Source organism: Pollicipes pollicipes, unplaced genomic scaffold (assembly GCF_011947565.3).
Source record: "Pollicipes pollicipes isolate AB1234 unplaced genomic scaffold, Ppol_2.1 Scaffold_7261;HRSCAF=8764_pilon_pilon_pilon, whole genome shotgun sequence".
NCBI classification, from domain to species: domain Eukaryota; kingdom Metazoa; phylum Arthropoda; class Thecostraca; order Pollicipedomorpha; family Pollicipedidae; genus Pollicipes; species Pollicipes pollicipes.
The window spans coordinates 45,150,708-45,170,268 of NW_023597054.1; the positions used below are offsets into that span (position 1 = coordinate 45,150,708).

Genomic DNA, 19,561 nt, shown 5'->3' on the forward strand with positions numbered 1-19,561 from the left:
GACCAGCAAGTAACTCTCAAACTACTTCAGATCAATGCCATATGACTACAACCTTGTCAGGAGACCATGATCAATACTATCAAAGGCACAACTTAGATCAATGGAAGTGTCGGCGACAATGTGCTCAGCATTAATCCGACGTACCGCCCACTCAATGACGTCGACCAGGGCGTCCTCTGTTCAGGCACCCTCTGGCAAGGTAAGGGTGTTGTGATGGAGCTTTAAGATCATGGGCAACGAGGTGGGACGATAGCTGCATGCACACAACTTTTCACATATTTTGGACATTATAGGCAACATTCATATATAGATCCTAAATTAATAGCGATGTCACGAGGGCCTGACTTGTGAGGTGGGATGACAGAGACAACCTTCCACGAATCGAACACAAGAGGCGATAGAAGTGTTGATGGGATGAAGCAAATGTGGCCCGACGACAGGGAAACATTTATGCAAGACATGCATGTAATGTAAGGCACACCGTCAAGTCCCATCGCCCGTGATGACGGCTCGCTCATAGCCATCGATCGTTCGAGCGAAGTCGTAGGACGCAGTTTTGACGTGAAATAGGGAGACCGCCGTGACTGCCCCATGCCAGTTCGACGGAGACGCCCCGGCCTACCAAAGCGAAATGCCCGTTACATTTGTCGGCCTTTTCTATGGGCAGGTCCACAGTGGCATCTCCACGTCCCTCCGTGGATGGAAAGTAAAGTTTCTAATGTTTCGCCAGAAACCAACCCGGTCGGTGAGTATTGTATCGCGCAAGAAACTTCGCATCGACCTCGCAATAGCCCTTCACGCGGTTTCAAAGGCGGGTGAACCCAAAGGTCGGTTTCGGCCCCAGATTCGCGGCATACTCGATACGCGTCATCGCGCTGCTGCATCAGCCGTCGCAGGTCAGGGCTTCTCCTCAAGCCAAGGACAGTGGCAACGACGACGGAGAGATACGGTTTTTAGGGGGGCAGTGCACGTCCATCCCAATCCACCACACGCGCGTGAACTCGAACCACTTTCTGCTCCAAATCTTCATTCCGATAAACTAGATTCCAGTCCACCTGCAGAACATCGGAGCAGGACGCATCCCAGTTTACCTCCCGCATGGACGCACGTTGAAATGCGTCTAATGACAGCAGGGGTGGCTGAATGGTGCACGAATGATGGTCAGATGGTTGGCGATCAGCTCAGTCAACAACTGAACAGGTGACTCTGGGTCAGGAATGGTGGCAATGATTGGATCTGAGTCTAAAGTCGGGTCCGGGTATGTAGGCGTCTTGGTGAAATGGGGACAGGACTGAGTCAGTCCCAAACAGTCACCATGACTGCATTCAAGGGCCATAGCACACAACATATTTATATTTGTCAATCAGGCTGAACTGGTTTGGCTTACCCAGGACCCCACAACAGCATGCAGTTGATTATATAGGTTGTCCAGGCCATCCATCACTGGCTGAGACAGTGGAGGTGGATGACACCCACAAGAATAGAACAGTGCCTGCACCAGGGATTGACACCCAGAGTGACTCCCAGGCACCTCCTGTGCTTGTAATTGGAAGGATGCTCATGGCATGGTTCTCCCCAGCATAAGGATAGCAACAGCCCCGCCTCAGGTTGTAACGGAGGGTCTTAATGTACCAGTCTATAACCAGGAAACACCAGCATTCTATCCCTGACAGCACTAAGTGATGCACATGCCAAGTTTTTGCTGACAAGAGTATAAAGCACTGAGTCTGTCTAAGGTAACAGTGACTGGACATTCAAGTAACTGATGACTGATTTATGTACCAGCTCACTAAAGTTGGTGGTCTGACTGCTGTTGGAAAGTGACAGGTTTGACAGGTAAAATCATCCCTGTCTTGTTTGTTGGTACATACAAACATATGACAGGATGGTTTGGGGGGTTCATCCAGTGTAAGGGCTGCAGCCCTGGAAAAGTGTGCAGTTTACCTTAAGGGGAAAGGGTGGTACAGTTGCTATTGTAAAGCACACAGCTACGACTGCAATGAGCAAAGCTCCTGACAATACCAAAGCCAAGGCAATTAAATATATAGGTACTAGAAGTGCAGTTTCCTTTTCAGTTAGGGGGGGGGGGGGGGGGGGGGGGGGCGCTCAGTCCCTTCCCCAGCTTTGGGAAGAAAGTGGAAAAAATCTGGAGAAACCTTCTTGTTGGCATATTTAAGGGTGGGTTGGGTCATTTTCCACTTTTAAGTTCCTCTTCTCATTTTATGAAACTATGCCCTTGACAGGTATAATGAAAAGCTGCAATTAATCAATCACCAATTTTTCCATAAATTTGGCTACACAGATTGCATTTCAGGTGTTGAAACATGCATTAAAAACATTCAGTCAATGTTTCTCTTTTTAGCAGAATGCACAGCATGACCACACAGGATAAAATAGGAAAAGACATCATGTCCTGTGCAGGTGCAGTGGTGATTCATAGCCTGTGACTAGTCCGCAAAACAAGTCAGATTTTGATGAGATCTTTTTGGGGCAGGGTTGAGCCAAGAATAAATAATTGGGGGCAGGTTTTGGAAATTTGTGGGTCAGAATTCCTCAATTAAGATGGGTTACATTATTTCCAGACAGCTCTTGATACCTTGTGGCAGGTGCCAAGCTGCAGAGAAGGTTGGGTGGGGCAGGTAAAAACCTGACATGTATAAAAACAGAGGAGTCACAATTCAAACACGCAGGGCACCCCAAAAGTTGATTGAGTCAAATATGTATTAACCATGTTATAGCTGACTTTACTCCTGACACATCATCCTGTACAGCAGTGAATGAGAACACTCACACCCTAGAGCCAGATAACCATTCTTAACATTAAAATGAGCAGACAAAAAATATTGCATTAGTACATAACATTTTCCTTATGTTAGCTTCTGTAACTTACTCTGAGCAGGTACATAAGCTGTAGAAGCTGCATGCCAAATAGGTGGTGTTATCTCACTAGTGTCTGCATCACAACTCCAAAAGGAAAGATTTGATCATTCATGTTGAGAAATGATGCATTCCAGATGCACACACATTTGTCAGTGCTGTAAGTTACGTAACATAAGGATAATTCAAAATTTTGGTGATTGGCTCAGTGTGATTCCAGCCCATCCCAAGCGGTAGGGGTCATCAAAACAAGTGCAAATTACATTACAGAAAGGATATCTTAAGGACCCCTAGTCACCAGATCACGGACCTCTGCCCTGAGCCAGAGAAGTGGGGCACCTCATTTGGAACAGAAACAGACCTGCCCCATATATCTTGGACTGGTCTGCAACCTTTTGCAGACTGGGTCTGTGGTTTGAGCATGCATCCTACAAATGTAAAAGGAATCAATGACAATGGCCATAAAACAGTGCAGCAGTTCTTCTAGACTGATCCCAAAGATATATGACACTTAAAAAACGTCCTAGTTTAATATGTCATGATCAGGCGACCACCGATGTACCTACAACAAATATAAATAGCTGAGTAACCATACCCTTGCGTTTGACCGTGTCTGTTGAATGCATCGCAAGCTGATCCAATCCCAGTATCTATTGTTTTTCACACTAACCTCAAGCTCGTACAAGCTGTGCGATATAAAATAAAGATGAAGAAGTTGCCCTCGGTATTTTCCTTATCAGCCGCGCGCCACCCACACCAGTCAGTCAGCAGTAAAGGAGGGTACGCCGCGTCATGCTGTCATCATATCATTTTCTGCGTCACATTTGAATCCCAAAGTGTGCCATATCGAGAGGAATAAAAGGCATGCCACTGCTAATTTACAACACTTGGCGAAAATTACGGCAATAAACAAGGGATGGTACACTGAACCTACGATTACGAGAGGGTGGCAAACCGAGCCTAGTTAACCGAGGGCTGTAGCGCCATATTTATCTTCAGAATAAAGGGATAACGCCTTTTGCGCACCTCCGGTTAAGTCAAATAGGTAAGGCAAGATGAGCTCTCTCCCAGGATCGCGCGTCCCTGCTAGTTTGGCGTGATAGAATAAACAATTTTACTCTTTTACCATAGAGTCCGAGCACACCATCGTTGAGACTCGGCATTTAGCCGTTCATCAAATGCTAGCCGGATGCAGTGTGGTGGTGCTTGATCAGTGGGGCAGTGCTTTATTGTGCGTTAACAAACCATTTTCACGATTTACTGAGCGTAGTACCCCGCGTGGCGACGTCTGGACACGGAAATGTGCCAATGAGGGGCGGGGGGGGGGGGGAGGGGAGGGTGACTGTTTAACATCTAAAAGAGCCACAATATTCGTCTCCCTGTACACTTATGCTTCGCCCTGGAGGAAGGCTAGCCCCATCCCACCCAGTTCAGCCCATGGGGGGGGGGGGGGGGGGGCAAAACGCGAGCATCCAACCGCGCGGAACTGAATCGTGATCGGACGAAGACAGCGACACCTACGTCAGTACCAACCATGACGTGTCCTCAGCCATTTATTCATACTACTATGCGTGTACCAGCCTCTCGCCATCGACATCTGGAGGTAATCCCTGACCACTCAGGCTGACAGGAGCGAACACCTTGCCATTGTAGGGCACATGCAGATCGGGACGCTGCGGATCCCTGCCCGGCGCCGAGCCACCGGTACCCCTCGTACTATAAAATTAACATCAATGGCTCAATCAGAATTTCAACGTCACTGTACACGGGTACATATGTATATACAGCTATGAAAGAGCGAAGTCTGTACAATGGATTCGATATCAGTACATAAACCCAGCCTTGCCGCGTCCGGCCGCCGGTGTGCAGTGGCAAAGCGTGACGCAAAGAAACTGGACCCACTCGTCATCACCACACACGGAAATCGTTATTGCCTGGCGCGTTACACTCATTGCAATACTTGTGCGCCAACCTGTCTCACCAGCCACACCCGCGCCGGCCGTCAGGAGCACCCGTCGCGCGCAGACGCGGCGATAAGGCCAGCTTGATCGGCACGCCCGGCCGGCGCCAGGCGCCGTGTCATCCCAGCCCGGTTTCCCCCGCCCGCTACATGGGGCCACGCGCCCGGCGGCGCGCCGGCTTCACTGCACGGCGCAGGACGAGTCCTTGGGGGCGTTGCCGTCGGCCCGCTCCATCTCCACCACCAGCTGGTTGAAGATGTCGGACACCGACTGCGCACGACCGACGGACGGGGTCAGTAGGGTCAGTCGGCGCTGCATGTGGTCCTTCGGATCACGTGGGACCAGAACAGACAGTCGGATCCAGCATGTCAGACGGGGACACTGCGGTAAAATAAGTACCTCCGGTAGAAAAGACAATGCAAGCCTTTCCACGAGGGGTGCCACATGAAATTACTGAGTGCGTGCATCAGATAAGACAAGACGCCTTCCGAAACGAGTGAAGAATGCACAGGACGCCAAACATGCCCGCCATCACACGAATCCCCTGAGAGAGGCCAGGCGACACATCTCACGAAGACATAACCGGCGTCATCATTTCCCCGCTCTTCGCTGCGCTGCTGTCCAGGCGGCGGTGCCGCTCACCTCGTTCCGCTTGGCAGACGTCTCCAGGAAGAGGGCGCCCCACGAGTCGGCCAGGCGCTTGCCGTCATCGAACGAGATCTCGCGCTCGCGGTGCAGGTCAGTCTTGTTGCCAACGAGCACCATCGGCAGACTGCGCAGGAGGCAGCCCGTCAGACTTCCGGACCCATTCATGAGCACACACGGACTGCGCGAGTAGGGACAGATTCAGAACGCTGTCGTGGGGGGGGGGGGGCCCCCGCCTCGGGGGCCGACCACAAACAAGCGGTTCTGGTTTTCGGTCATTAAATTTCGCTTCCTTTTACCAGAAGGAAAGAAAACTTATCACGGACAAAAATGCTTCAATTTTCTTCACAGTGCAGCAAACTGTCATTTTCTCCTAGCTTGAGCCATCTTGGGAAGGGGGGGGGGGGGGGGGGGAGCGAACGGATATGACCCGGTTCGATTCGGTTCGAGCCCTCTCTACGTGGTGGTCCACCTCTCTGCGAGCGCTGCAACAGCAGCCAGTCTCGGCCCTAGCCACGGAGGCAACGTTCGGGGCCGGAGCGCGCGCTCACTTGACTTTGCCCGTGAGGTCGAGCAGCCGGTCGTGGATGGAGCGGAGCACCTCGAAGCTCTTGTGCGAGTTGATGCTGTAGACGAGGACGTAGCCGTGGACGTCCATGGTGTACTGGGAAGGCATGATGGAGCATTCGTCCTGGCCGGCCGTGTCCACGATCTTGATCTCGTACTCTTGGCCGCGCACCTTCACCACCTTAGAGAACGCTGCAGGAGACGCGTCAGTTCATCAGCGGGCCTTCCGGGGGCGAACAGCGGAACGCCAGCATGCGCGGCCGGAGGGGTGCTACGAGTAGGACTGCTGGACTTGGTGTGAAATCTAACTTCCGAACATGTCTTCGCTCCGCGCAGCCCGTAGATGTGGCGATAACTGAACTGGATTGCGCTTTTACGAACGACAAATATCCAACATGACGAATAGTACGGTACAAGCTGATGTCAAAAGACAATATTATCCAGGTTATTACAAGCGAGCTTAGGCATTGTTCTGAAAGCACAATTCAGACAGCTGACTTGACCCACTTTGAAAACATATTGTATACACTCACTGACATTGACACTGACATACTCACTCACATTGACATTATACTCACTGTTTTCAATAGTGGGGTCGTACGAGTCCACGAACTGGTTGTCGACGAATTGAATGGACAAGGACGATTTACCTGGCAACATGAGCGAAAGAGCACTCACAATCAGACAAACCAGGTGTTGTGGACAGTAATGCAATGGGTGAAAGCATGTCTGGCCCATCACCTGTCAAATAAACATGGGGTAAACAGGCAACTGAATGACAACTCAGAATTTCTTCTGATATGGTATAAGCAGTTCTTTGAAACACTTGGGATTTCAAATATATGCAATATAACCTCTCAGCCAAATGTAACTATACCATGTAAAGCACATTTCATTCCATAGATGACAACCTTTAACCTCACATTATAATCAAAGAATCTGTTTGCATCATTCATCACAAATACAAAGTCATGATTGCTGCTTCCTTATACACTGTTCATCAACAGACAAACATGTGGCCATACTGTATCGCAACAAGTAAGTGCAATATGTGAGGACAGTGTAATACAAGATTTTGCATTTTGAAATAGAGAGCATCTTGGCACAACATGATCAGATCTGTCACTTTGACACAAACATATGATATGTGGGAGAACGGTGCATTCAACAAGTGAACAGTTTAGCTGACCTGCTTGACACATTGAGAGTGAGCTCAACACAGCTGATATAATAATAACCTTAGCCAACACAGCCAGGCCAGACAAAAAAAAAAAAACTAGTAAAATGACTTAAGCCTCTCATTCTGGGTTGTGCAAGTGAAGGTATTTTACAGGTTAATCTATGAAATTAGTTAATGCTCCATTGTATTAATATGCAAACCAACACATCAGCATCATCAAAACATGTTAACTCACCGACTGAACGGAACCCCAACACAGCAACTTTCCTCTGCTTTGAGGGCATTTTGTCCACGCAGAGGATGTGTATGAAGCTTTATGCTGACCTAAAAACAATGACCAATCTTAATATGTTGAATAGCATGTGGTAACAAACATGTTACACTAGAACAAGTATACCCTGCACATGCCTTGTGGTACACTCTGTCATGTCTTGTGCACACATGATTTTCACTAGGATGGGTCTGACCTGGATGGGGCAAACAACACAAGTCATCATGAAGGTGTATAAGGTTGTGGCAAGCACAGACTCTTACAACAATATCACAGCAAGCACAGACTCACAGCATATTCTGTCTTTTCAAGCATCCTGAAATTGGGAAACTTTGATATACCACAGTGAGCAATGTGACATTGGGGATGTTTGTGGTATGTCATTTTAGACCCACCCAGGTTCCATTTAGACCCACCCAGGCGCCAGATGAATTTGAATTAATTTAACCACAAATTGATCACAGAAATGGGACTAAAACACTTTTCAATATTTGCCATTTACAAGCATTTTGGTTTTATTTTAACACAATGTACAAGTGCATAACCTGGAATCAAACAACAGCTATATAAATGCTGGACTTTTCCAGCTAAAAATAAAATATTGGCAATAATATTAAAATGATGAAAACAATGAAATTTTGCACAGTGAGCTAAAATCCCAGAACATCTCAACACAAATTCAAATCTGAAAGAGAAAAGGCTCTACTTTGGTTTTAGCTTAACCACAACTGCTCTGTTAATCAATCCTCACTACACAGCTGTCCAAATTTGACATCACCAGGCCAATGTTGATGCTAACCAAGTGATAGCTGTGGGCATCCCAAAGATGCAACATATTAAATGGTTGTCCTTGGTGGCCCACAACTTTATTGCTATATCCCCATTCCCTGTCATGGATAACAATCTGGGATTTTGGGCCATCAATCAACCATGGTAATGAGAGTGCATTCTAAAGTAAAAATACATACTTTTTACTAGCCTCATATCTTGTTAGCACATCCAAGGTCAGAGAGGTGCAAACTATTACAAGCAAGATAAATATATGTAGCTTACATACAACTTAATGGCTCCACAAGAGTTAGATTATGGATACTTTTAAAGAGCAGCAGTGCCCTCCATTCATTTCACAGCCAAGCCAACAACACAGCCATTAAGGGACTTCTAAGAATTTCCTGGGGTTCATCTCCATATGATGATGAGACTGGTCAAGCTAAAACACAACTAGTCTGAGATGATCATGTTTCAGTACATAGACAATTTCATGCAGATCAGGGTTAAAATATAATCTTCATCTCCATAATACATTTGTGGTTTAACAATCCAAAGTAAGTAATCAAAGGCATAATAACACACAGCAAAAATGCTTCTTGCTAAAAATGGAATTTATGTATATGCTGTGATAAAGAACTGTCCATATACCACAAGTCAGGCCATCTACAAAACTGCAGAAAGTGTCAGAAGCAAATAGGAAAATCTGGACATCATTTTAATTTAAACACAGATCTAACCATGCACCAATTTATGTTATTTACCTTGATTTTACATACTATATAGCTGACCAAAAGACATACATGAAACAAAGACTAAAAACACCTCAGGTTGTTTTGCAGTTATCATTGCTTTGCTGCTCCAAAAACTGCACAATTAGAATAAGCTCATCTGATGATCTAGTGATAAATGCTCATTATAGTCTAACATGTAAGGGGTTTTAGCATTGGTTAATATCAAATATCTTACTGTAAGTGCATAAGCCATCATACCAATCCTTGTGTCATATGTGCACTCCAGTCCTGTGGAGCATAAATAACATTGTATTGTCTTGACTGGCAGTGAACATGAGCTTTGCAGTAAGTCATAAACTGCTGTATAAAACCAAATTATTACTCTTCATGTCATATTTCAGTGGTATGTACAACTTGATGCTTGCTTAAATGCAGGATGGTTTGTCAGACAACATTATCAGTTAGCAAGTTTGTGCTGAATGGAAGCCCTCATGAATAGCCCTGGCACAATTGCAGACAACTTACATGCTTACTCAAGAAGAAATTAAGAGAGACAAACACTAGACATAAGCAAGAAAAGCTGTAAGCTCCTCATTTTACAGCATTCTGAGAAAAGCTGGTGCTGTGACCTCCAACAAAACAAAACTACACAACATTATCAAGCAGGCATAGCTTATATTTTCTATCCTCAATATTAACACCTGTGCTGGTAACCATGAATGAACAAAGCTGGGCCATGTTAAATAAAACAAATATGTTTAAAACCAAGGCACATTAATTTAGAAAATTATCAAAATCTGCACCTCCTTCTTACCAGATTCAAATAATTGGCTGTCTTCATGCATTCATGTAACTTGAGGCAGGGTAAGTAGGTGCACAGTAATGTGCCAGACATTCAGAGGGTCAAGTGGTGTGACCCTCCCATTGGTTGACTCAAACACGTTCATGTGATGCTAGCATGCATCAACAAATTTTTCATTATTATTGTGTGTAACATTGACAACCTTCGATGAGACCATATGCCCCTCTCATTTCCCACATATTAAGCACGCAAAACGTTTCGCTTATTCCCACAAAGACATGCTCATATTGGTGTAGATCCAGTTCCATTGTCACATCACAGGAATAGGGAACCAAACATACACAGCCCAATGTAGCGATACACACTCCATATTCTTAGCTTAGCCAGGTGTATCACGGTCGTCACATCCACGGGATCATCCTTACCACGCACGCTCGTCACTCCCCTCACGCGAACAGGGATACTTTAAAACACGACTATCTTTCAACGGCCTTGGACTTCCCGACCTCCCAGATCCAACAACGCACTCAATTTTTGGCTATGCAGGTGCGATGGTAAGGTGTGGGATCGTCATTGTACAACATGCGCATTTTCCGTCTTAATTTGTGTACAAGAAAACCTTCACAGCCGGTGGTAAATTCTCTCCATGGGTAGAGAGGGTAGAGAAACTGTATCATTCTGATCGAAAAGAGCTCGCATAGACGGCGCTTCCACAAATTCAACCAATCAAAAGGGGTATGATCCAATTGGAACGAATACGGCAACGGTGAATCTGCTCTTTAACAAGGAAATGTATATTCAAGAAATGTTATGTAAAACTGTGGACGTGGTGAAGATTCAAGGTTAACGTATAAGTGAATGTCAAAGGTGCGCCATTATTCCGTGCTGTTCAAACTCAATGTTGCCTGCTGGATTTTCTGGGACGTCTTTCACGGAAGTGGAGGTGTTTGTGGGCATCCCTCGGGATCTTTGCAAATCGTAACAGGTGGTGAGTGAGCGTGACAATACCTTTGTATGTCCCTGTGCCATATGGGTAGATATCGTCACCTTTGGTGACTGCAGGGAAAGCCAGCTATAAGGCCTGCTGGCTTTAATCGTTTCCCGGCTTTTAACGTAAGCTGCTCGGCCTGGTCCAGTCTGCTATGGTACCCATTTGCTCCGCCACACGCTTTTGGTCATCTGTGCAGGGAACCCTGAAGATTTGCATTTGGAGCTCAGGTTGTGTCAATTTGCATGTAATTTTCTCTATATTTTGAGTGAAAATGCTTCTGTAGTAGTGTTGCCTGAACTTACCTTTTCAAGGTCACATTTCCTTTAAATATTGACTCATCTGGCCAAAACTAGTGCTTATGCATCCTTCATTCTGAGAGCGTGTATTTAGGTGTAGGTATACTTTGGTGCTAGTGTGGGTATACATTCCTACCTAATGTTAGAAAAAATAATTGTACACTATTTGTCGTGTTTAGGGCAGAACATATCATAAATAATCTTAAAACAGGTAGATTCATGCTCGCACCTTCAAATTTTAATATTTACGATAGCGAGCTCCTGAGCGCTGCACGCATCCCACCGCCTTGACTCCTCAGTGCTGTTTTACCATATTTCTGCCTATCAAGAACCAAAAAAAATGCACAGGACCATGGTAACAATAATAATGCAATGAAAAATGCTTCTTACCATGTCTAGGTATGTTCATGAAATGGACAGGCCAGAATAGTCCAGAACATAGCTTAAACTAGCCTAGCCTGGCCTGGCCTGGCCTGGCCTGGCTTGACATGACCTGACCTGACCTGACCTGACCTGACCTGACCTGACCTGACCTGACTGACTTAACCTAACCTAACCTAACCTAACCTAACCTAACCTAACCTAACAACCTAACCTAACCAAACCTACTACCTAACCTAACCTAACCTAACCTAACCTAACCTAACCTAACCTAACCTAACCTAGCCTAGCCTAACCTAGCCTAACCTAACCTAGCCTAACCTAACCTACCTCCCACCCTATCCCCTTCAACCCAGTGTCCCATTGGCATCCATGTTCCATGCCATACATATGTACTGTATCAAGAAGTTTTGTTTAGTCGCCATATTCTCATTTTGCTTTTCCTTCCTATGCAAAAACATCATATTTCCCTACCATGTGACCAGTCTTCAAACAATATGGAGGACTGTTTGGATATGCAAGAAACACATTTTATTGAATTCTTGTTACCTTGGCCTCATACATTTTTATGATTCTTGATGCGCAGTAATGTTGTGATCACGCAGTTATGTTGCGATCACGCGTAGAAATGGCGCTGGGGTCGTGGTTGCTGCGTGTTTGCTCTCGGATGTTCGCTATCATAGTTATTTAAGTTCCAAGGTAGGAGCTTAGATGACCTGTTTTACGATTAATTACGATGTGTTCTGCCTTAAAAACGACGATTGATGTACACTGCTCTTTCTTAACATGAGGTAGCAATGTATACCCTGACCTTGGTGTCTAATGTTAGAAAAAGTTATTTTGCATCATTTGTCATGTTTAAGGCAGAACATCTAGTAAATAATCACAAAACAGGTAGATTCATGCTCCTACCTTTGAATTTCAATAACTACGACAGCAAGCTCCCGAACGCCGCTCACACTCCACCGCCTCAACTCCCAGGGCTGTTTCTGCGTTATCATTGCGTGGTTGCAATATTTCTGCTTATCTAGAACGATAAAGAATGTATGGGACCCAGGTACCACTAATAATGAAATACATTTGTTATGGCATGCAGCTACGTTGATGAAACAGACAGGCCAGAATAGTCCGGAGCATAGTCTAAATTAGCCTAAATTTGCCTAACCTAATGTAACCTCCCCATCCTATCCCCTTCAACCCAATGTCCCATTGGCATCCATGTTCCATGCCATATATACATACCACATTAAGAAGCTTTGTTTAGCTGCCATGTTCTCATTTTGCTTTTCATTCCCCACCCAAATACATCATATTTGCCCACCATATTGACCAATCTACAAACAGTGCGGAAGGCTGCTTTGGATACCCAAGAAACAAATTCATTGGATTCTTGTTACCTTGACCCCGTACATTTTTATGGTTCTCGATGGGCAGTAATGTTGTGATCACGCGTAGCGTCAGGCTCGCGGTTGCTGCCGTGTGTTTGTGGCGCTCTGATGTTTGATATCGTAGCTATTTAAGTTCCAAGGTAAGAGTTTAGATGACCTGTTTTACGATTAATTACGATATGTTCTGCCTTAAAGACAACGATTGATGCGCAATGCTCTTTTTTAAAATGAGATAGCAATGTATACCCTGACCTGTATTTATAATATACATGCATGTAAAGGTATTGCAAAGAATGTGCTGCTACCCTAGACATGTCTGGGATAAGGATTTTGTGGTAGACTGGGGCCTGGTCATTGATGGCTGCTTGCCTGTAAACACATCATCTACTAGACATAACCAGCAAGTCTTGTTGTTTTCTACCTGTCCCAGTATAACACATCAAACCAAATACAAAACACGTTCGTCACTTTGTAACAAATTGTGTACCGTAGGTTATGGTTTTGTGGTCAGGGCACAAGTCAATGTCTCATGAGATGGCAAATGCACATAAACATATAACCAGGCTCACTGTACTTTGTGCAATGAAGGAAGGCTGTGCATATCCACCCTTCTAAATTGTGGGGTGGTTATTCATCAGGCCTATACATGCTCTGAAATGGAAATTAGCTTCATATTGGGCTGACACACCCTCCATAACACATTTGAAATGGTTGCATGCACCAGGATCATATACATGTATAGTCCTGGGTAGTAGTGATTGTGAACATGCATAAATTTAGTTCATGCTGACTCTGATTTTTTATCTTCATGTGCTGACATGTTGCACAGTGTGCCACATTGTCACAGGCAGTCCTTTTTCAGGGCTGGTTTTGACAGCATTTCATTTGGATGAGCTGAATTGGTGGACAGCAGCAGCCTCTTCTATCTGCACTATGGCTCAAACCAAAGGTAAGCTGTCAGCAGCCACATGTAATGGGGGATCACAAATTAAGCTTCTGGGGGATGCACCATTTCCATGCTGTTCAGGTAAAAGTAAACATTAATTTTGGTGCAAAATGACCTTAGTAGTTGGTACACCATATTGGCATTGTGAGTCAGTATTCCACAACTTTTATGTATGCGGGAACTGAAGCCCTTTTTTGTTTCTTGGGCTTTTAAAGCCACAATAAATGTACCATAGTAAAAATATGTACCTAGTTTCAGGATTGTTATTGTGTTGCTGATTTTACATCAGCTGATGCTTATGTGTAACCAATATCAGTTCTTCCATTTATTGTGTTAACAAACACTTTCCCAAGGGTGACAGGCAGACTGGGAAAATATATGCATAGGTCCAGATGGAAACTGGTGGTATGGTAAGGATAAGTTTGGTTGGATACAAGTAGTGTTTGAGAGCACCGTCATGGTGTATGCAAATATTCATCAAGGGTTTGCCAGTCCCTGTTTGCCAGGTGCCAAATGGGGGGTAAAGTGGTGATGAATAAAGGTGGGTGGTGACCAGTGATGGAATAGAGGCCAAATGAAACAGACAGTGATAGCCATCTCTTGCCATCGCTTCTGTATCACAGAAGTTTGTGTGATGTTTTTTGTTTGTTTCAGATCCGTTCCACCTTATTTTTGCATATATCACTTCATGTTTTGCCCTTTCAACTTCGTCTCTTCGGGTGGGAATTGGTTCTGCCCCACTTTATCAAATTGACCTGGTGCAGCCCGACCTGCCATTCTCCTTCAGATTCATCGATGAAGTACATCAGCCTGGTGACGCTGACCGTACAGAATGCGCTGCTCGGCCTCTGCACCCGCTACGTTCGCACCCGGCCCGGCGACATGTTCCTGTCCACCTCAGGTCAGCGGCCGCCGGCGGCGGTGCGCTCCGCAGTCGCCTCATCGGCCAGTCGGGAAGGTGGAGCTTTGCTAGAGGGCGATGGTGGGAGTCATAATGATGAGCATCATATGACCGAGTGCCATTGATGTTGCCCACGTTTATGTAAGTCGCGTGTCATATGTGGTCGTGGTAGATGGATTGTGAAATCCCGTGGAATACAGATTCGCGCTGCTGGGAGTGGGGCGTAAACATCAGCATGTATATCAGCAGATAAACGCGAGCTCGACTTCGTCTCACGAGTCGTTTTACGCGCAGGTGAGCGCGGGATGGAGGGTTAGGTGATTGAGGAGGGGGGGGGGGGGGGGGGAAGAAGCGTCATTGCGCAGCTGTGTGCGCACCATCGCACCGCTACGTTCGGGCCGTTGTGGGGAAAATGGCGGAGACAGGTGCTCGGACAAGACGATAGGTGTTCTTTTATTGATGCTGTAAGCTATAATGTCGCGTGTACCGGCTGTGGCTCCCCTCCAGGGGAATTCAGTGGTTGCTGTGACGCAGTCGCATGGTGACGTGCCGATTGAAAGCCGGCAGATAGCACCAGGACCTATGTTACAGAACGGATTGGAGTTGTGAGCTCCAAAACCCAGGCGAATTGTCAGCATAGGACGCCATACAATATGCGTACATATGCTGGCGCCTGCACGTAAAACGCTTCTGTGGTTTTATTGCGTCGCCCAAGGGACCAAAAAAAGTCCACGCCTACATAAACAGCAGTTATTATGATACAGACATGCGTTGCCAACGTACATGTTAAGGCATGCTTATCAATGACCCCTATGCGTGCGCCGTACGTGCAAACTGACGTGTGACATATGGAAAAGTATAAAATATATGGCGAACTTAACCAAAGCACCCCGCCAAGTTTCACCAAAATGTTTGTTTAGTTCTGTACAATGTTCAGAAATGGGCAGTGTCGCACATAATGACCCACAATGGACGCCTTTGTGTGCTTGGTGGTGTTTAAAGGGCTGGATTTCACGATGCGATGTTGAGGCCACTGCTTGTGCAACAAGCGCTGCTTAGCGTGGTCGCTGATCTCAGAAATTCATGCAGGCAATGGGTTTACAGTAAATCTGTGAAATAAAAGTTGTATCGAAATCGCGTAAAAAGCGTTAAACATCCGGCTTTCCTTCATCGCCGGCCCCATCATCATTCGGAGCTACATCCGAATCCCAGCTAGCTCATTGAACCATCGGTCTCGTCTCCCCCGGCGAGACGCCAGCTAACGTAGGGGTCGTGTGACCGGCAGCCGTGCTGATGGGCGAGTTGGTGAAGCTGGTCACGTGTCTGGCCATCCTGCCGACCTCGGAGGGCTCGCTTTCGCGCGCCTGGCTGGCCATCAAGACGCAGATCCTCGACCAGAAGCTGGACACGCTCAAAGTGGGCGTGCCCAGTCTGATCTACACCGTACAGAACAACCTGCTGTACGTGGCCGCCTCTAATCTCGACGCCGCTACCTACCAGGTGAGGCGGACCAATCATCACCATCATTACAACTGGCCGCGGCGTGGTGAGTGGGCGCAGCTGGGAGATCCCTCGACTCATGCTCGCGGCACGTCTGGATGGAGCTGCCTCCTCCTCAGTATTTGTGGCGGTCAACGGGTTACGAATTACTAGGTAGTTACTCTGCACCAGTGGTTATTAGTTACTAGGCACCAGTAGAATCCAGCTGCGATGCTTAATGAAATGAACCCATGGATATGTACTACTGTCACGTATCAGGGCGGAGTTAGCCTTCCATATCAACATAGGGTACCTCCTCTTTAGATGTTCGGTAGCGCCTGGAGGCCCAAGTTATCATATCACCGCTGACAGTGTATAGCGCAGTGGGTGCATGCGCCTTCAAGTTATCGCGCTCGTGAGGAGGAATTATGTGTTACGGTTCTGTCTGAGCATCAGTCGTGCACTGACCCACCTACCCTCGGCCCCTGCGGCCCCTGGACACTCGCACTCCCAGCCGCCGGGCGCAGCGGCGTGCTGACGCGCTCGGCTGGCCGCCAGGTGACCTACCAGCTGAAGATCCTGACGACGGCCGTGTTCTCTGTAACGATCCTGCGCCGCTCACTGCGGCCGCTGCAGTGGTGCGCACTGCTCGTGCTGCTGGTGGGCGTGGCGCTGGTGCAGCTGGCGCAGGCCGAGCCGGCGCGGCCGACTGCCGACGCGCCCGCCCAGAGCCAGCTGCTCGGCTTCAGCTGCGCCCTCGCCGCCTGCGTGCTGTCCGGATTCGCCGGCATCTACTTCGAGAAGATCCTGAAGGGCTCGGACGTGAGCGTCTGGATCCGAAACGTGCAGCTGAGCGCGCTGTCGTTGCCGCTGGCGCTGGCCACCGGCCTGCTCAGCGACGGCGGCCGCATCGCCGACAACGGCCTCCTGTTCGGCTTCGACTGGGTCGTGTGGTGCGTCATTTTCCAGAACGCCATGGGCGGCCTGCTGGTGGCCGTGGTGGTCAAGTACGCCGACAACATCCTGAAGGGCTTCGCCACCTCGCTGGCCATCATCATCTCGTGCATCGTCTCCATCTACCTATTCGACTTCCAGCTGTCGGTCATGTTCGTGGCGGGTACGGCCATGGTGCTGTCAGCCGTGTTTATGTACAGCTACCAGCCGCCGGTCGTCGCCGCCATCCCGCTCAAGGTGTGAGGCGGCCGCTGACGGCGCAGTGCGCAGGCTACCTATGCTCTGAGCAGCGCGAAGGCTCTGAAGCTGTTTTTTCTTTCTGGTTTGGTTATCTTGGCTCGCTGCTTGTCGTCAAACGTGCTATATTTGTGTTCGCTCTGCACAGCTATCTGCTTACTCGCTGATCTTTAGCGGTGCATGACTCGGCTATTTGCCAGCTTCGTCTTCTGCCGCCTGGTGGGCGTCAGACGAACTCTGACTGTTTTTTCCGCCGCCAGGCTGACGGTGGCGGGAGCGCGGTCAGAAAGGTCGCACCGTGACGCCATGCACTCACTCGGGCCCCGGCAGACCCCAGACCGGACAGCCGGCTCCTGTCGCCGAACGCACTGCTTTGGCTCTTTTGGTGGAGGTCTTCTGTATCCTGCACTATCTCATTATGCACGCACGGGTCCACCTCGTAGTCGGATGTACAAACGAACCGTATACTTCAGCCAGGTCCTCTGCTGACTTCGGCATCCAAAAGTGAGGATTGTACTCAGTTATACGGATATTTTCCACGCTCTTGGGTTAAAGAATGAGTGATATTTTTGATTGGAAACGAACTTAAATATGAAATCAGTGTGGCTGGTTGATTTGGTTGGAGTTGCATGTCCAAGAAGTGTTGCATACTGGTTTGAGAGCGCTTCCATCGCTGGGTGCGGCAGCGTGTGGTGTGCCCGTGGCATGTTCGACGCGGCGGGCCTCAGCTAGCTCCTCTGCTCAGCCCGTCGCTGCCGTCAGTGTCGGCTAACTCTGGGCGTTTGGGACACTCCTGGTGCGTTTGCAGGCGTATGTGTTATGGGCACACAGGGTCCAAATCAGTATGTGTCGTGGTCGGTTGGGGAGAGCTCGTCTTACCAGTCACGCGGTAAATGCTCACTGTGGGTGACACCTATGGTGAATGATCATGTCTTTCTGTGTCATCGTAGGCATGTGGGCTATTACTTGACGTGGGCGACTATTTTGCCGTCCGTCATATTCGCTTAGTCTCCTTCCCTTTTGTTCTGCACGAAAGTGCGTTGTCTCCCCTTTTGTTTTATTCCACGTCCGGCTCGTCCGTCGGCCATGCTTCCAAAGGCTCCAATTGTAAGCCGGGTTTGTCGGCTTACAGTTGGAGCAATTGTAACGTGCCGGAATGTGCCAAGCTTTTTACGTGTTGTGTGACTTACGTTGCTCCTATCGCCACGTTCTGAGTTCCCTGTCGATGGCTGACGCTGATCTTCTGTCACCTGGGTTTCTAAAGACATAAAGGCTGTTGTTCGAGTTTTGCACTTTAAGGTACGTCGCCTGGTCACCATAGTGTTACCAAGCTCTTGGCGTAACGTTGCCATGATTCACATTGATTGTTCTCGGTCCCGCGGTAATCGTTATCCTCAACAGGCTTTGTGTTGGAATGTGCTCGGAACCGATTTCCTGGGATTGTCATGGGTCTTTCGCTTTAGCTGTGTGCATATCCGTCTCGTGCATTTTGGGTGTTGTTTTCGAAACAAAGTATTTTGCGTGGCAGAGTTGTCTTGATCTCAGGAAATAATAAAGTGCTGGTGTCTTAACTTTTGGTTTTTCTTGCATGCAACCTCGAGTGCATATAACCAGTCTGTTCTGTACAAAATAGCAATGTTGCCACTCGGTCTCGTTGGAAACATGCTCGGGACGGGACTGTGCTGAAGGGCTGTTATTGTATCGTTATAATTGTTGAAATGTTGCGTCTCGCTGAACGCTGATAAACTCTCGCGCGAGGCAGGAGTCGGTGTGTGCACATAGTTCATTCCTGCCCCGCGCAACTGGTGTTGGTCTTGATGACTGCCGAGAGGGCAGCGGTTGAGTCGTGCGTGGTTGGGGCTGTGGGGTGTCTGACCTGTGGACGCGGCGGGGGGGGGGGGGGGGGGGGGCAGAGAGTTTGTGGGCCGCTCGCTGATGCTCGCCGGCAGCAATATGTTTTCCAAGTGCCTTGTCCGTACGAAGCGTTTTACATCAAAAAGCGTAATTGCTGTCGGAAACAATCAGTATTTGAAAATAAATGCGGGGTTCTGTTCTACGTTTTGTCCCCATGGTATCATTATGCCGCCAGCGCGCGTGCTCCTGATGCGGCTCACCATACCGCCATTCGTATTGTAGCTGGGGTGTTCCGCACGTCACCTTCTGTCAGTCTTTTCGTGGAGGCA

At 47.8% G+C, this 19,561-nt stretch overlaps 2 protein-coding genes across 4 annotated transcripts; one reads left to right on the top strand and one right to left on the bottom strand.

Annotated features, from left to right (window-relative positions):
* Positions 1–4,412: 4,412 nt before the first annotated feature.
* On the bottom strand, positions 4,413–10,336 carry LOC119111992 (GTP-binding protein Rheb homolog). The gene is made up of 6 exons (XM_037235913.1): positions 10,231–10,336; positions 7,466–7,554; positions 6,629–6,700; positions 6,035–6,242; positions 5,481–5,610; positions 4,413–5,108 (listed from the first exon to the last, which is right to left on the bottom strand). Exons 2-6 carry the CDS (start codon positions 7,512–7,514, stop codon positions 5,019–5,021), a joined length of 549 nt encoding a protein of 182 aa, XP_037091808.1. The 5' UTR covers positions 7,515–7,554; positions 10,231–10,336; the 3' UTR covers positions 4,413–5,018.
* A 153-nt stretch (positions 10,337–10,489) lies between these two features.
* LOC119111991 (UDP-galactose translocator) lies at positions 10,490–19,253 on the top strand. 3 transcript variants are annotated; one of them, XM_037235912.1, is made up of 6 exons: positions 10,490–10,540; positions 13,724–13,810; positions 14,595–14,708; positions 15,994–16,208; positions 16,746–17,378; positions 17,639–19,253. In XM_037235912.1, the coding sequence occupies exons 2-6, from the start codon at positions 13,795–13,797 to the stop codon at positions 17,678–17,680; spliced, it is 1,020 nt and encodes a 339-aa protein (XP_037091807.1). In that variant the 5' UTR covers positions 10,490–10,540; positions 13,724–13,794; the 3' UTR covers positions 17,681–19,253. The 3 variants fall into 3 exon arrangements, with proteins under 3 accessions (XP_037091807.1, XP_037091805.1, XP_037091804.1); XM_037235910.1 differs by lacking the exon at positions 10,490–10,540 and adding an exon at positions 10,560–10,672; XM_037235909.1 differs by lacking the exon at positions 10,490–10,540 and adding an exon at positions 10,686–10,793.
* Positions 19,254–19,561: the final 308 nt, after the last annotated feature.